The 18,874-nt window shown below is 37.8% G+C and overlaps 1 protein-coding gene across 1 annotated transcript in view; it reads right to left on the bottom strand.

Annotated features, from left to right (window-relative positions):
- The window catches only part of LOC144380393 (fibronectin type III domain containing protein 3C1-like), a 56,023-nt gene that overhangs the window by 10,350 nt on the left and 26,799 nt on the right, over positions 1–18,874 (bottom strand). Inside the window, exons 22-23 of the mRNA XM_078064029.1 lie at positions 854–1,128; positions 301–513 (exon numbers count right to left, since the gene is read on the bottom strand). Coding sequence (XP_077920155.1) covers positions 301–513; positions 854–1,128 — 488 coding nt within the window. The remainder of the gene's footprint in view (positions 1–300; positions 514–853; positions 1,129–18,874) is intronic.

Here is an 18,874-nt window from a genome sequence, read left to right as displayed (position 1 = left end):
GTGGGTACAACACAAAAGGAAAAAAAAATCAGATTGTATATATCATAATGGCAAGGTGCTGGCTTTCATATTCCTTTTGTAACTTCTATTCCTTGTTATTAATGTGTGTTATATAAAGGAAGAAGTGTTTTGGAAGAACAAAAATAGCTAAATTATCAGTAGGAATTTAAGAAACTAACATGATAATGTACTGCTTTCACATCTATCAGTTCATTGAAACCGCTTTGGATTATATGTTTAAGATAGGAAATTTTAAAACATTTTTATTAGAATACATGTTAAATAGTACATATAGCTTACCTCCCAGATCGATCTCCTATTAACAAATTGTAGCTTATAAGGTTGGAAAGTAATCCTTTGCTTGAAGAGCTACCCCATTTCAGTCTGAGGCTCTGGTGTCCATAGAGCACACAATCAAGATGAGGAGGATCAAGTGGTAGTGGTTTGGTTTTGGTTCTTATTGATTGGCTAAAAGGGCTTAGTCCATAATGATTGATAGCTTGAATTCTGATTCTAGTGGTAAGAAAAAAAATTAAACTATTAATTTGGATTTAGAAAGGAAAATAAATTTCTACATTTAAACTATGCCCCTAGTCACCCTATGAAAAGATATTGACCATCATATTATACTGATTATTATAGACAAATTTTTGAGGCCAAAATCTTGAATTTGCATTATCAGTATTGACAATTTTTGATGAGGAGAAACTGGCTTTTAGTAATGCCAGATACTTCTAAAATAGTAAAATTCTCTTTCCAAAAATGTGTAGATAATATAAAACAAAGAAATGTAGATTTGTTCAAAATTCTCAGAAAAACTTCATCTACCCAAAGTAAGATACAAGCAGCTTACTTGTATGTGGTATCAGGCTGTAGATTTTTTAGAAGACACTCTGTTACTTTTTCAACAGTCAGAATTTTTCTGTCTCCATATTCAATGTTATATCCAGTGATTGGAGAGCCATGACAATCAGGTTCCTCCCATTGAATAGCAATGCAAGATGATGCCAATTTGGCAGGAACTTTGTTTTCAACTTCATGGAGCATTGGTACTACTGCTGGTACAGTTGCTGGTGTGGTTACTATGCCAGTTTCTCCAAACAGTCCAACTCCAACTACATTTGCAGCCTGCAAAAGTATATTCTGTTAGAGCTTCATTATTTTGTTTTGTGCATAAACCATTTTGTTGTATAAAAACAAGACAAAAATTTTAACCTCAAATTCTAAGAAAATGTTTTTTTTTTTTAATTGAGGTAGAATTGCTCTATAACATTGTGTAAGTTTAAAGCGTATAACATATTGATTTGATACTTTTTGGTTTTTTTTAGAGAGAGAGCATGCAAGTGGTAGGCAGGGGCAGAGGGAGAGGGAGAGAATCTTAAGCAGGCTCCATGCCCAGAACAGAGCCCAACGTGGAGCTTGATCTCACGACTCTGAGATCATGACCTGAGCAGAAATCAGGAATAGGAGGCTTAACTGACTGAGCCATGCAGGTGCCTCTGATTTGATACATTTATATATTGCAGTATGAAACAAAATGACTTGAAGATGCTCACATAGACACCAAAATCTTTAGGTTGCATATTTAAGAAGGTAAAAAGTCTAAATATGTGAAGGTAAGTGAAGAATACAATATGGACATTTCAGGAAAAATATACCCGAACTGAACTCATCACTTAGCCCACTAAAGTTTCTTTCTTTCCTTTATTTTCTAGTTACTATCTCTGTTGGTGGTAGCCTGAAGTTCACATCAATTCACTGTTTTATTGATTTTGTAAATTTTTTTTTATTTTGAGATCATTGTGGACTTAAATGTACAATTTACACACTTTACCCCAAAAGGAACATTTTGCATAACTATAGTACAATATACAATCAGGAAATTGACATTGATAAAATCCATTGACATTATTCAGATTTCACCAGTTTTACATGCACTCATTTGTATAGTGTTATACGTAGTTTTATCAGATGTGTAGCTTAATGTGACAACCAACAGTTAGGATATTCCATTGCAAGTATCCCTTGTACTATACTTTTATACTCACAGCAACTTCCTTCCCTCTTTTTCTAATCCTTGACAACTAGTATTTTATTCTTTAACCTGTATTTTTGCTATTTCAAGAATGTTATATAAATAGAATAATGCAGTATGTAAATTTTTTAGATAGGCTTTTTTTTCAGTCAGCATAATTCCCCTGAGATCCATTGAAGTTGTATGAATCAATAGTTTGATTCTTTTTATTCCCAAATAGTATACCATGTATGAATGTGCTAATTTTTAAAACTATTTATATGAATGTGCTAATTTTTAAAACTATTTATATGTTGAATGTGCTAATTTTTAAAACTATTTATATGTTGAAGTTATTTCCAAATAGTATACCATGTATGAATGTGCTAATTTTTAAAACTATTTATTTATAAATAAAAATATTTATATATTAAAACTATTAATGTGATAATGTGATAATCAGTCATTTCTAGTTTTTGGCTTTTACAAATAAGGAGTTATGTATATCCATGTACAGGTTTTATTGTGGACATACATTTTCATTTCTCTGGGATAAGTGCCCAAAAGTGCTGGGCATATTAGTAAGTGCATGTTTAGTTTTGTAAGAAACTCCCATACTATTTTACAGAGTGGATGTAATTCACACCAGAAATGTATGATTAGTCCAGTTTCTTTACATCTTTGCCAACATTTAGTGTTATTACTGTTTCTTATTAGCCATTTTGATTAGGTGTGTCAATATCTCATTGTGCATTTCCCTAATGACTAATAATGTTGTAGGTCTTTTCATGTGTTTATCTGTATATCCTCTTCGGTGAATGGTCTCTTCATGTCTTTTGCCTGTTTTGTAATTGGGTTGTTTGGATTTTTAACTGTTGACTTTCGAGAGTTCTTTATATATTCTAGGTATTAGTCCATTGTCAGATATGTGTTTTGTAAAGATTTTCTTCCAGTCTATGCTTGTCTTTTTTGTTCTCCTCACAGGGTCTTATGCAGAGTAAAACTTCTTAAGTTTGAGGAGGTCAGGGGCACCTGGGTGGCTCAGTTGGTTAAGCATCTGCCTTCAGCTCAGGTCATGATCCCAGGGTCTTGGGATTGAGTCCCACATTGGGCTCCCTGCTCATCAGGGAGCCTGCTTCTCCCTCTCCCTCTGCCGCTCCCCCTGCTTGTGCTCTCTCACTCCCTCTCTCAAATAAATAAATAAAATCTTTTTAAAAAGTTTGAGGAGGTCAAATTTATCAATTTTTCATTTTATGGATTGTGCTTTTGGTACGAAGTTTAAGAACTCATTGCCTACATTAGATCCTGAAGATCTTCTGTAATTTTTTTCCAAAAGCTTTATAGTTTTATATTTTAATTTTCAGTTTTCTATGGTCCATTTTGAGTTAATTTTTACATAAGGTGTGAAGTTTATGTTGATTACTCCAAAAAAGACATACACATGGATTACAGACACACAAAAAGATGCTCAACATCACTAATCATCAGGGAAATGCAAATCAAAACTATAATGAGATATCACCTCACACCTTTCAGAATGGCTAAAAAAAAAACACACAGTAAACAGCAAACATTGGCTAGGATGTGGAGAAAAAGCACCCCTCTTGCTCTATTGGTGGGAATGCAAACTGGTGCAGCCACTGTGGAAAGTGGTATGGAGGTTCCTCATAATGTTAAAAATAGGACTCCCCTACAGTCCAGTATTCACACTATTTACCCCCCAAATACAAAAACACTAATTCAAAGGGATACATGTACCTCTTTGTGTATTGCAGCATTATTTATAATAGCCAAATTATGGAATCAGCCCAAGTACACATCAATAGATGAATGGGTAAAGGTGTGGTATATATGTATGACAGAATATTATTCAGCCATAAAAAAGAATGAAATCTTGCTATTTGTAATGACATGGATGGAGCTAGAGAGTATAATGTTACGTGAAATAAGTCAGAGAAAGACAAATACCATATGATTTCACTCATATGTAGAATTTAAAAAATAAAAGAAATTAGGAAAGGAAAAAGAGAGAAACCAAGAAACAAACTCTAAATATAGAAAGCAAACTTTTGGAGGGGTTAGGGGATGAGGTAAATAGGTGATTGGGATTAAACAGTGCACTTGTTGTGAGCACTGGGTGATGTATGGAATTATTGAATCACTATATTTTACAGCTGAAACTAATGTAACACTGTATTTTAGCTATATTGGAATTAAAATACAAAAAAGTGTGATGATAGCTACTCTGATGGGTATGGGGTAATATCTCATGTAGTTTTGGTTTGTATTTCTCTGATGTTTAGTCATGTTGATCATCTTTTTATGTACCTGTTGAATATTTGTATGTTTTCTCTGGAAATATGTCTATTCAGTTGCTCTGCTATTTATTTATTTATTTATTTATTTAAGAGAGGATATATGTATATGTATTTTAAAGATTTTATTTATTTATTTGACAGAGAGAGAGACAGCGAGAGAGGGAACACAAGCAGGGGAAGTGGGAGAGGGAGAAGCAGGCTTCCCACAGGGCAGGGAGCCCGATATGGGGCTCGATCCCAGGACCCTGGGATCATGACCTGAGCCCAAGGCAAATGCTTAATGACTGAGCCACCCAGGCACTCCTCTGCTCATTTTTAAATTGAATGATTACTATTTTGCTATTGAATTATATGAGTTCCTCATATATTTTAACCTTTGTATCAGATACATGATTTCCAAATATTTTCTCTCATTCCATAGGTTTCTTTTTAACTTTTTAAAAAAGATTGTTTTTATTTATTTAAGAGAAAGTGAATGAGAGGTAGAGGGGGAGAGAATCTGAAGCAGATTCCACACTGTCACAGCCCAACACAGGGCTCAATCCCACAGCCGCAAGATCATGACTTGAGCCAAAACGAAGAGTCAGACGCCTAACCAACTGAGCCACCCAGGTGCCCTACCTTTTAACTTTTTTAATGTTTAATTTGCTGTGCTGAAGGATTTTAGTTTGATGTAGTCCCACTTATTTATTTTTACTTTTTGTGCCTTTGCTGTTGGTGTCAAATCCAAAATATCATTGCCACAACTATGTCAAGAGGCTTACCCCCTATGTTTTCTCCTAGGATTTTTATGATTTCAGTTCTTATGTTGAAGTCATTAAGTCATTTTTGATTGATTTTTGTGTATGGTGTAAGATAGTGGTTCAGTTTCATTCTTTTGCACATGGCTGTCCAGTTTACTATTTAGAAGAGATAATCCATTTCCTCTTGTATATTCTTGTCTCCTATGATATAAATTAATTGACCATATGTCCTGTTTATTTCTGGGATCTCTATTCTGTTCCATTGATTTATGTATTGGTTTCTGTGCTAGTACCATAGTGTTTAGATTACTATAGCATTGTAATACAGTTTGAAAGGAGGACATGTTATGCCTCTCCTTTTCTCTTTGTCAGGATTTTTTTGGCTATTTGGAGTCTTCTGTGGTTCCATAGAAATTTTAGAATTGTTTGTTTTATTAATGTGATAAATATTACTAGAATTCTTATAGGGGTTGTGTTGAATCTGTAGATTCTGTGGTAGTTATAGATATTTTAACAATGTTAATTCTTCCAATCCATGGGCACAGAATATCTTTCCATTTATTTGTGTCTTCCTCAGTTTCTTTCAACAATGTCTTACAGTTTCAGTAAATAGATCCTTCACCTTGGTTAAATTTATTCCTTAGTATTTTATTCTTTTTGATGCAGTCATAAATGGGATTATCTACTTAGTTTCTCTTTCAGATTGTTATTAGTGTATAGAAACACAACTTTTTTTTTTAAGATTTATTTATTTATTTGAGGGGGGTGGGGCAGAGAGAGAGGGAGAGAAAAAATCCCAAGCAGACTCCCCAGTGAACACGGAGCCCAACACGGGGCTCAATCCCATGACCCTGAGATCATTACCTGAGCCAAACCTGAGTCAGATGCTCAACCAACTGAGCCACCCAGGTGCCCCACACAGCTTACTTTTGTATATTGATTTTGTATGCTGTAACTTTATGGAATTCAATTATGATTTCTTTTTTTTTTTTTTAATTTTATTTATTTCACACACACACACACACACACACACACACACACACAGCACAAGGAAGGGGAGTGGCAGGCAGCGAGGAGAGGGAGAAGCAGGCTCTCTGCTGAGCAGGTAGCCCAGTGCAGGGCTTGATCCCAGGACTCTGGGATCATGACCTGAGCCAAAGGCAGATGCTTAACTGACTGAGCCACCCAGGCGCCCTCAATTATGATTTTTTTGGTGGAGTTTTTAGAATGTTCTACATATAATGTATCAGCTGAAAATAGGGATGGTTTTACTTCTTTATGGTTTGGATGCCTTTTCTTTTTCTTCCCTAATTGCTCTGGCTAGTACTCCATGGACTATGTTGACTAAAAGTGGCAAGAGTTGATATCCTTGTCTCGTAACTGATCTTGGTAGAAAAACTTTTAGCTTTTTACTGTTGAGAATAGTGTTAGCTAGGGTTGGGCCTGGTTAGTACTTGGATGGGAGAATAGTGTTAGCTGTGAGCATGTCATATATGGCCTTTATTATGTTGGGGTATGATCACTCTCTAACCAGTTTGTTGAGAGTTTTTTTGTTTGTTTTGTTTTGTTTTGTTTTGTTTTACTGTGAATGGATGTCTAATTTTGTCAAATGCTTTTTCTACATCTATTGAGAGGATCATATGATTTTTTTGATCATATGATTTTTATCCTTCATTTCATTAACGTGGTGTATCACACTGATTGACTTGTAGATGTTGAACCATCCTTGCATTCCTGAAATAAATTCCACTTGATAATAGTGTGTGATCCTTTTAATGTATTGTTGAATTTGGTTTGCTAATATTTTGTTGAGGATTTTTGCATCTATGTTTCTTTTTTCTTAAAAAGATTTTATTTATTTATTTGACACAGAGAGAGAGACAGCGAGAGCAGGAGCACAAGCAGGAGGAGTGGGAAAGGGAGAAGCAGGCTTCCTGCCGAGCAGGGAGCCCGATGTGGGGCTCGATCCCAGGTCTGGGATCATGACCCAAGCTGAAGGCAGATGCTTAATGACTGAGCCACCCAGGTGCCCCTGCATCTATGTTTCTTGGGGAAACTGTAATTTTCTGTAATTTTCTTTTCTTGTACTGTATTTGTCTGGTGTAGTATTGTAATGTTGGTCTCATAAAATGAATTTTGAAGTATCCTTTCCTCTTCTATTTTTTGAAAGTGTTTGAGGATTTCTATTAATTCTGTAAATGTTTGGTATAATTCACCAGTAAAGCTGATAGGTCCTGGACTTTTCTTTATTGGTAAGTTTTTTATTAGTGATTCAGTTTCCTTACTCATTATTGATCTGTTCGTATTCTCTATTTATTCATGATTCAGTCTGTGTAGGTTGTATGTTTCTAGGCATATATTCATTTCTTCTGCCTTTTTCAACATGGCATATAATTGTTCATAGCACTCTCTTATGGTGTTTTGTATTTCTGGGGCATCAGTTGGAAAGTCTCCTCTTTAATTTCTAATTTTGTTTATTAGAAACCTTATTTTTTGGGGTGCGTGGGTGGCTCAGTCAGTTAGGCATCTGACTCTTGGTTTCAGCTCAGGTCATGATCTTGGGGTCCTGAGATCAAGCCCTGTGTCAGGCTCCTTGCTCAGTGGGGAGTCTGCTTCCCCTCTTTCTCCCTCTGCCCCTCCCCCAGCTCGTGCATTCTCTCTTTCTCTAAAATAAATAAAATCTTTAAAAAAGAATCCTAATTCTTATTTTTTTAGTAAGTCTAGATAAGGGTTTTTCTATTTTGTTTATCTTTAAGAGAAACACCCATGTCTCAGTTTTGTGGATCTCTATTTTTTTAGTCTCTATTTATTTCCACTCTGATCTTTGTTATTTCATTTAATTAGTTTATTATTAGCTCATTGTGTTATTTCCTTCATTCTACTAGGCTTAGGTTGTTTTTCTTTTTCTAGTTCCTTAAATTTCCTTAAGTAAATTTAGTTTGTTTGAGTACTTTCTTTTTCCTTATTGTAGCCATTTATCACTATGAAGTTCCCTCTTAGAACTGCTTTTGCTGCATTCCATTAAGTTTTGGTATATTGTATTTACATTTTCATTTGTCTCAAGATATTTTTTGATTTCTCTTTTGATTTCTTATTTGATCCATTGACTATTCAGTAGCATGTTGTTTTAGTCTTCACATATTTGTGAATTTTCTAGTTTTCTTCTTAATAATTAATGTCTAGTTTCATACCATTGTGGTTGGAAGAGATGCTTGATATTTCAATCATCTTAAATTTTTTAAGGCTTTTTTGTGACATAACATATGATCTATCCCAGAAAGTATTGCATATGCACTTGAGAAGAATATGTATGCTGCTGTTGGATGGAATGTTCTGTAAATATCTGTTAAGTCCATCTAGTCTAACATACAGTTTAAATCCCATGTTTCCTTTTTCACTTTCTATTCAGACAATATATCCATTGTTGAAAGTGGAATATTGAAGTTTCCTACTATTATTGCATTGTTGTTTGTTTCTCCCTTCAGGTCTGTTAGTTTTTGCCTTATATATTTAGGTGCTCTTATGTTGGGTTCATCAATATTTACAAATGATATATCCTCTTGTTGGATTAGGCCATTTTCCACTATATAATAACTTTATCTCTTATTGCTGTCTTTGGCTGAAAGTCTGTTTTGTCAAATATAAGTAGATCTATCCCTACCTTCTTTTAGTTTCCTTTTGCATGGAATATCTTTTCCTATTCCTTCACTTTGTGTGTGTCCTTAGAGCTGAAGTGAATCACTTTTAGACATTATATATAGTTGGGTCTTGTTATTTTATCAGCCATTTTGACTGTAGAATTGTGCCTTTTGACTGTAAAATTGAATCCATTTACATTTGAAGCAATTATTGATATATTTGGACTTACTACTGCAATTTTAATTGTTCTCTGGCTGCTTTTCCAGAATTGTTTCTTTTTTATTCTCTTGCTCTTTGTGATTTGATAATTTTCTACAGTGATATCTTTAGATTCCTCTCTCTTTCTCTCTTGTGTATGTATTATAGGTTCTTGCTTTGTGATTACCTTGAGATTTATAAAAAACATATTTATAACAGTCTATTTTAAGCTGATAGCAACTTAAGTTTGAATGTGTACTAAAGGTCTGTATTTTTACTCTAACCTCCATTTTGTCTTCACTGGCACAATTTACATGTTTTTATCTTATGTATACATTAAATTATTGTAATCGTTTTTAGTACTTTCACCTTTTAACCTTCACAATAGATTTATAAGTGTCTTACCCACCAATGTTACATTATAGTATTCAGAATTTATATAATTACTTTTACCACTGTGATTTATACTTTCATGTTTTCCTGTTACTAATTAGTGTCCTTTCATTCAGCTTTAAAAGTCCTTTTAAAATTTTGTGTTGTTGTGTGTTGGTGATGAACTCCTTCGGGTTTTGCTTGTCTGGGAAATTCTTGATTTCTCCTTTAATTCTGAAGGACAACTTTCCTGGGTAGAGTATTTCTTGTTCACAGTTTTTTCTGTCAGCTCTTTGAATATATCATGCCACTGTCTTCTTTCTTGCAAAGTTTCTGCTGAAAAATCTGCTGATATTGTTATGTTCTCTTGCATGTAGCAAGTTGTTCTCCTTTTGCTGTTTTTAAGATTCTTTCCTTGTCTTTAACTTTTGACAATTATGTGTCTGCGTAATGGGTCTTTTTGGATTATCTTAGTTGGTCTTTCAGGACTTTTTGGATCTAGATGGCTGTTTCCTTCCCTAGTTTAGGGAATATTTTAGCCACCATTTCATTGAATAAGCTTTCTTCCCCTTTCTCTCTGTCCTCCTTCTGGGATCCCTATAAGCGTATATTGGTTTCCTTTATAATAGCCCATAAGTCCCCTCCTTTTCATTTTTTTCTTTTTGTTCCTGTGATTGCATGAGTTCCACTGCCCTGTCTTCAAGTTTGCTGATCCTTTCTCTTACACTTGATCTTGTCTGTTGTTCAACCCTTTTATTGAATTTCTCAGTTCAGTTATATTCTTTACCTATGTGATTTCTGTTGGGTACTTTTTAACTTTCTATCTCTTTGTTGAAATTTTCACTTTGTTCATGCATTGTTCTTCTGACATTGGTGAGTATCTTTATGACCACTATTTTGAACTCCTTATCAGGTAAATATCTTATCTCCATTTTATTAAAGGCTGTTTCTGGAGGTTTATCTTGGTCTTTTGCTTGGAAAATATTCTCTGTTTCCTTATTTTACCTTTCTGTGCATTAGATAAAACATCTACCTCTCTCACAGTCTTGAAGGAGTAGCCTTGTGTAGAAGATGAACATTATCATTTGGCCTGGTCCTAGCCCTTAGTGATTGTGCAAGCTAGATTCTTTGTTCTTAGTGGTTCCAGTGGTTTAAGGTATGCCAGTATCTGTCAGTGTCCCAAAGGGGAGGATACCAGTCAGCACCTCAATTCAAGCTTATTGGAAGCTGGACCCTCAGCTGCAGCTTGTAAGATATGCAAAACAGACTCTTTCAGGGAAAGACTGGGAAATGGGTGTTTCTGACTTGTGCCCCTGTACTAAGCCCTGGGGTTACAGCCAGTCAAGAACTGTTTCTTTGTTTGCTACAGTACTCTGAAACGTGTAAATGCAAGCTTCACTGGCCACCAGAGCCAGGAAATCAATTGTTGCATCCTTTGGGCAGCAACCACAATGCTGGGGTGCCATACATGTGCACAAGCTCCTTTCAAGGAGATACTAGTGACCTGGAGTGTGGCAGATGGAGATTGTATTTATCGCTTAGATGTGTGCTAAATTAGGAGGCTGACTCTTAGGTTACAGCTTTAAAAATGTTCAAATAGGCCTTTTTCAGGGAAAGGCTGGGAGATGGGTGTTTCTACTACCTCTGCACTGAGACCTGAGGGGATAGCCAGTGTGAGTCTTAGCAAGCCCATTAAGACTGTTTCTTTGTTTGGTACAGTGTTGTGTGTCTCATGGATGCATTCCCCATTTGCTTTCAGAGCTAGGTATTTTAGGGGCCTGCCCATTAGGTGGAGGTTTTCAAACTTGGTGTGCTAGGTGTTGGACCCAAATTCCTCATTCCTCAGAGAAAAACTGGCAGTTGTGAGTTTCCTCCCCATTGTATGCTGCTGTGCTGTATGTGGAGTTTATATTGAGAGTATATCTCAGCTTTTCTTACCCATTTTGATGTGTTTTTTTCTCTCATTTTTCTGGTGTTTATAAGTCCCTCAGCTAATTTCTGGATTTCTTTCAGAGGAAATTGTTCCATGTGTAACTGTGGTTTCAGTGTGTCTGTGGAAGGAGATGAGTTCAGGAGCCTGTTATGTCACCATCTTGGACCAGAACCCCAATGTCACTTCTTTTCTGAAGTTCTAAGCCTTCTTTTGTTATCATTTCCTTTTTTTAAAAGAGTGCTTTCTGTATCCAATTTTTATTGGGAGTTTTACTGGCAACAAATTCTTAGTTTTCCTTATCTGAGAATGTCTATTTTCTTTTCGTTCCTGAAGAACAATTTTACTGAATATAATTTCAAGTAGACAGTTAATTTCTTTCAGGACTTGAAAAATGTGCCACTTATTTCTGGCCTCCATGGTTTCAAAAGAGATATATTTGTCTTTTGAGTTGATTTTCACCTATAAGTAATGTACCATTTCTCTCTGGGTGCTTTCAGGATTTTTTTTATTTGTTTTTTATTTTCAAAAGGTTAATTATGATATGTTTTGGTAGTGTGGATTTCTTCAGATCTGTCCTATTTTAGATTTTCTCAGTTCTTTAAATTGTTTGGTTTATGTTTTTCCCCAAATTGGGAAGTTTTTATTGTTTCTTTGGACAATTTTTCATTTCCACTCTTTATCTTCTCTCCTTCTGGGAGTTTATAGTGATATGAATATTAGCTCTTTTGTTATTGTTCCATATGTCCCTGAAACTTTGTTCATTTTTTTCTTTTAAAATCTTTTCTGTTACTCAATCTGTATTCAGATTTTATTAATCTGTCTTCAGGTTCACAGAGTCTGTCTTCTGTCATCACTCTACTATTGAACCCATTCAGTAAGGTTTTTATGTTGGTTATTATATAGGGCAACTATTTTCACCATATGACTGTCTCTGAGTGTGGGTCTAAGCTCAGTTCCTCACTGGTCCCTGATGATACCATGAAGGGGTAAATGGAGAACTGACTAATATCTCTGTGTTCCTTTAGGGTGGAGGTGGAAGCTCAGTTCCCAGTTGTGTCCTAATGACACCAGGAGAAGGGAGTGGGGGAGTAGGGTGCCAAGTAGCATAGCCTCCCACCACCTAGATTTGCCTCTTTGATGCTGAGTAGAGATGCAGGCTGAGCTCCTCAGTGGACAGCAGGTGAAGGAGGGACCTGAATGTTGCCTAGCCCTGCTTCCCATGTCCTCATTCAGTCTCAGTGCTGGTAGGTAGAAATGTAGGTTAAACTTCTCACTGCGGGGGAGGAGTCCAAGATGGCAGAGGAGTAGGAGACCTTAATTTCATCTGGTCCCAGGAATTCACCTAGATAGCTATCAAACCATTCTGAACACCTGTGAACTCAACTGGAGATTGAAGAAAAGAATAGCTGCAACTCTACAAATAGACAAGCAACCATTTACCGCAAGGTAGGAGATGTGGAGACGTGAATCCAAGGCAATATATGGGAAGACAGACCATGGGGGGAGGGAGCCTCCCTCAGCTGGCTACTGGCAAGTGATAGAGCAGTGGAGCACAAAATTGGAACAGAAGTCTGCTCCGATGAGGGATGTCACTCAGGCAGCTAAGTGGGAGGTGGAACCCTCCCTGGGACAGTGTGGTCTCAGGATCCTTGGGGTCACAGGAGGAGCGGGGGTGCCTGAGTGTGGCAGAGCTCCCAGGTATTGGAGCAGGGAAGCTGGCCATGAAGAGTGAGCCAAGGAGTGGGCTATCAGCTCGGGGTTGCCATAAACTGTGATCTGTGGCACAGTCAGGCCACTGCTCTTCAAATAGGGGCCCAACAAGTGGCAGAACCAGGGACAGCCCCCTTCCTTCCCTGGGAGGAGTGGTGCAGGAGCATATGGCAGGAATCTGCTGGGTTTGGAGACTTCAAACAGGGCCGTGTGCCAGAGATAGCAATGCTCGGTCACAGGCCAGGTGGGCACAGAGTGATAGAGACTAGGGAGACTAGGAGTGACAGAAGTGATGGACTGCTTTTCTCTGTGGGCTCACAGAGGAGTGGGGCCCCAAGCTTTCGGCTCCGGGGCCAGAGATTGGGAGGCTGCCATTTTCATTCTAATCCTCTAAAGCTGTTTGGAAAGCCTTCAGGGAACAAAAGCCATAGAGAGCAAACCGGGGCAGATGACTTAGCCTGGCCCCTGGCAAGGGCAGTGCAATTCTGCCTGGGGCAAAGACATTTGAGAATCAATGCAACAGGCCCCTCCTCCAGAAAATGCTCAAGTCTGTGGAGATTGGTACAGGCAGAAGTGGAGACGGACTGAACTGGAGGATCTGTTGAGGGGTGTCGACCCCAACATTGAGGCTCTGGGCTGCAGGGCCATGTTAGCTCTGACCCTCTAAAGAGAAGTGGAAAGATGCCAGGGAACAAAAGCCACGCAGCCAACCAGCTCACATTAAGCCCATCCCCCTGACAAGGGGTGGGGCAACCCCACCCAGGCAAGCAGGCCCCTCCCCCAGAAGACAGACTGGAAGAACAGGTGAATAAGCTTAAGCTTATTTCCCACAGAACTGTAAAACTCCAGTGCCAGGGGAAAATAATAGGGAGTTCCAGCTGTTCCCTCACAACTCGTTTATATTTTAGGCTAAAATTTTACATTTCTTTTTTGGTTTCTTTTTTTTTTAAACCCTGCTCCCATTTCAAATGATTTGTATTTCCCAACCTATGTTTTAAAGTTGCTTCTTAACTTTTATTTTCTTTTTCACATATATGCTTTATAGATTTATACCCCATACTAGCCCAGTTTTCACTCTATTCAATTTTATCTTGATATATATGTAAGTTCTGATTTCTTTGCAATTTTGGGATATAGTGTCTTCTACCACACAGACCAAAAATCAAGCAGGAACAGGCAGATCACTCTGCTGTGTCCACCCTGAGAGATTATAATCTTTCTCCCCGCCCCCCCTCTTTTTTTTCTCTTTTTTTCTTTCTTTTTTATTGTTTTGGATCATCTTGGCTTTGATGGCATATCTGTGGTAGCTTTCGCCCACTTTGGATTTTTTCGTAGATGCTTTTTGCTTGGGTCATGGTTGATATTTTGGACGCTGTCCATTCCCTCAACCATCCCTCAACAGAATGACTAGAAGGAGGAACTCCCAACAAAGAAAAGAATCAGAGACAATGTCCTCTGCCACAGATCTAATGGATATGGATATAAGAAAGATGTCAGAGATAGACTTCAGGGTAGCAATCATGAAGTCAATAGCTAGGCTTGAGAAAAGCATTAGCGACAATGTAGAATCTCTAAGGGCAGAAATGAGATCTAATCAGGCCGAACTAAAAATGCTATGAATGAGATGCAGTCTAAACTGGATACTCTTTAACAGCCAGGGTAAACAAGGCAGAACAATGAATCAGTGATCTAGAAGATAAGCTGATAGAAAGGAAGGAAACCGAGGAGGATAGGGATAGGCAGGTAGAAGCCCATGAGAACAGACTTAGAGAGATCAAAGATGTCTTGAAACATTCCAATGTCAGAATTATTGGGATCCCTCATGGGATGGAGAGAGAGAGAGAGAGAGGACTAGAAGGCATATTTGAGCAAATCATAGCTGAGAAGTTCCCTAATCTGGGGAAGGAAACAAGCATTCATGTCCAAGAAGCAGAGAGGACTCTTCCCAAGATCAGTAAAAATACACCAACACCCCAGCATATAATAGTGAAACTTGCAAATCTTAGAGCCAAGGAAGCTATCCTGAGAGAAGTTAGGGGGAAAAGATTTCTTATGTATGGAGGGAGGAACATCAGAATAACGTCAGACCTATCCAGAGAGACCTGGCAAGCCAGAAAGGGCTGGAAAGACATAATTCAGGGTACTAAATGAGAAGAACATGAAGCCACGTATGCTTTATCCAGCAAGGCTGTCATTCAGAATGGATGGAGAGCTAAAGAGCTTCCAGGAGTGGCAGAAACTGAAAGAATATATGACCACCAAGCCAGCCCTGCAAGAAATCTTAAGGGGGATTCTATAAAAGAAGAAAGACCCCCAAGAGTAATATAGACCAGACCAGAAATTTAAAGAGATAATCTATAGAAATAGGGACTTTACAGACAATATGATGACACTAAATTCATATCTTTCAATAGTTAAGAATTAATAAGATTGATAAACCTCTGGCCAGACTTATCCAAAAGAAAAGGGAAAGGACCCAAATCAAAATCAAGAATGAAAAGGAAGAGATCAAGACTAACACCAAGGAAATAGAAATAATTATTAGAAATTATTACCAGCAACTATATGCCAACAAATTAAGCAACCTGGAAGGAATGGATGCCTTCCTGGAAACTTGGAAACTACTAAGACTGAAACAGGAAGAAATAGACAATCTGAATAGACCAATAACCAGTAATAAGATTGAAGCAGTAATCAAAAACCTCCCCAAAAACCAGAGTCCAGGGCCAGATGGCTTCCCAGGGGAATTCTACCAAACATTTAAAGAAATAATACCTATTCTACTGAAGCTGTTCCAAAAAATAGAAATGGAAGGGAAACCTCCAAACTCATTCTATGAGGCCAGCATTACCCTGATCCCAAAACCAGACAAAGACCCCATCAAAAAGGAGAATTACAGACCAGTATCCATGATGAACATGGATGCCAAAATACTCAACAAGATCCTAGCCAATAGGATCCAACAGTACATTAAAAGGATTATTCCCTATGACCAGGTGGGGTTTATTCCTGGGATACAAGGGTGGTTCAACATTTGAAAATCAATCAACTGATAGGTCACATTAACAAAGAAAAGACAAGAACCATATGATCCTCTCAGTCGATGCAGAAAAAGCATTTGACAAAATACAGCATCCTTTCCTGATTAAAACTCTTCAAAATATAGGGATAGAGGGAACATAACTCAATATGATAAAAACCATCTATGAAATGCCCACAGCAAATATCATTCTCAACGGGGAAAAGGCTGAGAGCTTTTCCCATAAGGTCAGGAACACGACAAGGATGCCTACTCTCACCACTTTTGTTTAACATAGTACTAGAAGTCCTAGCATCAGCAATCAGACAACAAAGAGAAATAAAATGCATTCAGATTGGCAAAGAAGAAGTCAAACTCTCTGTCGTTGCAGATGACACGTTACTTTATGTGGAAAATCTGAAAGACTCCACCCCAAAATTATTATAATTGATACAGCAATTCAGCAACATGGCATGATACAAAATCAATGCACAGAAATCAGTTGCATTTCTATACACTAACAATGTGACTGAAGAAAGAGAAATTAAGGAATTGATTCCATTTATAATAGCACCATAAACCATAAGATACCTAGGAATAAACCTAACCAAAGAGGTGAAAGATCTATACTCTAGCGACTACAGAACACTTATGAAAGAAATTGAGGAAGACACAAAGAGATGGAAAAACATTCCACGCTCATGGATTGGAAGAATAAACATTGTGAAAAAGTCTATGCTGCCCAGAGTAATCTACACTTTCAATGCAATCCCTATCAAAATACCATCAACAGTTTTCACAGAGCTGGAACAAGCAATCCTAAAATTTGTATGGAACCAGAAAAGACCCCAAATGGCCAGGGAATTGAAAAAGAAAACCAAAACAGGGGGCTTCACAATGCCTGACTTCAAGCTATATTACAAAGCTGTGATCATCAAGACAGCATGATATTGGCACAAAAACAGACACATAAATCAATGGAACAGAATAGAGAGCCCAGAAATGGACCCTTAACTCTATGGTCAACTAATCTTTGACAAATCAGGAAAGAATATCCAACGGAAAAAAAGACAGTCTCTTCAATAAATGGTGCTGGGAAAATTGGACAGCCACATGCAGAAGAATGAAACTGGACCATTCTCTTACACCATAAACAAAGATAAACTCAAAATGGATGAAAGACCTCAATGTGAGACAGTAATCCATCAAAATCCTAGAGGAGAACATAGGCAATACCCTCTTTGACATTGGCCACAGTGACCTCTTTCAACACATGTCTCTAAAGGCAAGGGAAACAAAAGCAAAAATAAACTTTTGGGACTTTATCAAGATAAAAAGCTTTTGCACAGCAAAGGAAACAGTCAACAAAACTAAGAAATAACTCAGAGAATGGGAGAAGATATTTGCAAATGACATACCAGATAAAGGGCTGGTATCAAGATCTATAAAGAACTTCTCAAACTCAACACCCCCAAAACAAATAATCCAGTCAGGAAATGGGCAGAAGACATGAACAGACACTTCTCCAAAGAAGACATATGAATGGCTAACCGACACATGAAAAAATGTTCAACATCACTAGCCATCAGGGAAATACAAATCAAAACCACAATGAGATACCACCTTATACCAGTTAGAATGGCTAAAATTAACAAGACAGGAAACAACAAATGTTGGTGAGGATGTGGAGAAAGGGGAACCCTATTACACTGTTACTGAGAATGCAAGCTTACAGCCACTCTGGAAAACAGTATGGAGGTTCCTCAAGATGTTAAAAGTAGAGCTACCCTATGACCCAGCAACTGCACTACTAGGTATTTACCCCAAAGATATAGACATTGTGAAAAGAAGGGGCACATGCACCCCAATGTTCATATCAACAGTGTCCACGATAGCCAAACTGTGGAAGGAGCTGAGATGCCCTTCAACAGATGAATGGATAAAGAAGATGTGGTTCATATCTACAGTGGAATATTACTCAGCCATCAGAAAGGATGAATACCCACCATTTGCCTCGACTTGGATGGAACTGGAGGGGATTATACTAAGTGAAATAAATCAAGCAGAGAAAGACAATTATCATATGGTTTCACTCATATGTGGAATATAAGGCTACAGGGGCAGGGAGGGAAAACTGAATGGGAAGAAATCAGAGAGGGAGACAAAACATGAGAGACTCTGGACTCCAGGAACCGAACTGAGGGTTACAGAAGGGAGGGGGGTGGGGGGATGGGTTAGCCCGGTGATGGGTATTCAGGAGGGCACGTGTGGTGATGAGCACTGGGTGTTATATGCAACTAATGAATCTTTGAACACTACTTAGAAAACTAATGATGCTAGCTAATTGAACATAATAATAAAAAATATTGTATGTCAATTAATCTATACTTAAGTTTAAAAAAATAAACTTCTCATTGGGCTTCACTGACACAGGGGTAAGAAGAAAATAGAGTGCTAACTAGCCTGAATCACACCACCTTGGTCAGTCCATTGCTGCTGGGTGAGGGTGGAAGTTGAGTTTGCCAATACTAACCATTCAGGGGAATTAGAGTGCTCCTTCCCACTTCCATCCAAAGAGGTGTGGAAGATCATAAGGTCCCTGCTTGGCCATCCTGACACCAGTTGGCAGGGGAATGGGAGCAGAGCACTGTCTAATTTTGCCAGGCAGTGAATGGAAGATTAACTCCGTGCTTGGCCCTTCTGGAACTGAAACTACTGGGTAGGGAAACTGGAGCATGTTCCTTGCTTCTGGGGTGGCTTGGATGGTCAGCTTCCCACTCTGCCTGTTGAAATTTCAGGGTTGGGGAAGGGCAGGAATGTGTGTGCTTTTTTAATTGAGATTTCAATTTCATTTGGCTGGAGTAAGGTGCGCATTACTTAAGAGATTTTCTGTGGTTAGGCTAGCATTTTCCCAGTCATTTTGTTGGC

This window comes from Halichoerus grypus, chromosome X (assembly GCF_964656455.1).
Source record: "Halichoerus grypus chromosome X, mHalGry1.hap1.1, whole genome shotgun sequence".
Lineage (NCBI taxonomy): Eukaryota > Metazoa > Chordata > Mammalia > Carnivora > Phocidae > Halichoerus > Halichoerus grypus.
Note: the sequence above shows the minus strand (reverse complement) of the source record. Positions and strands in the feature narration are given on the sequence as shown.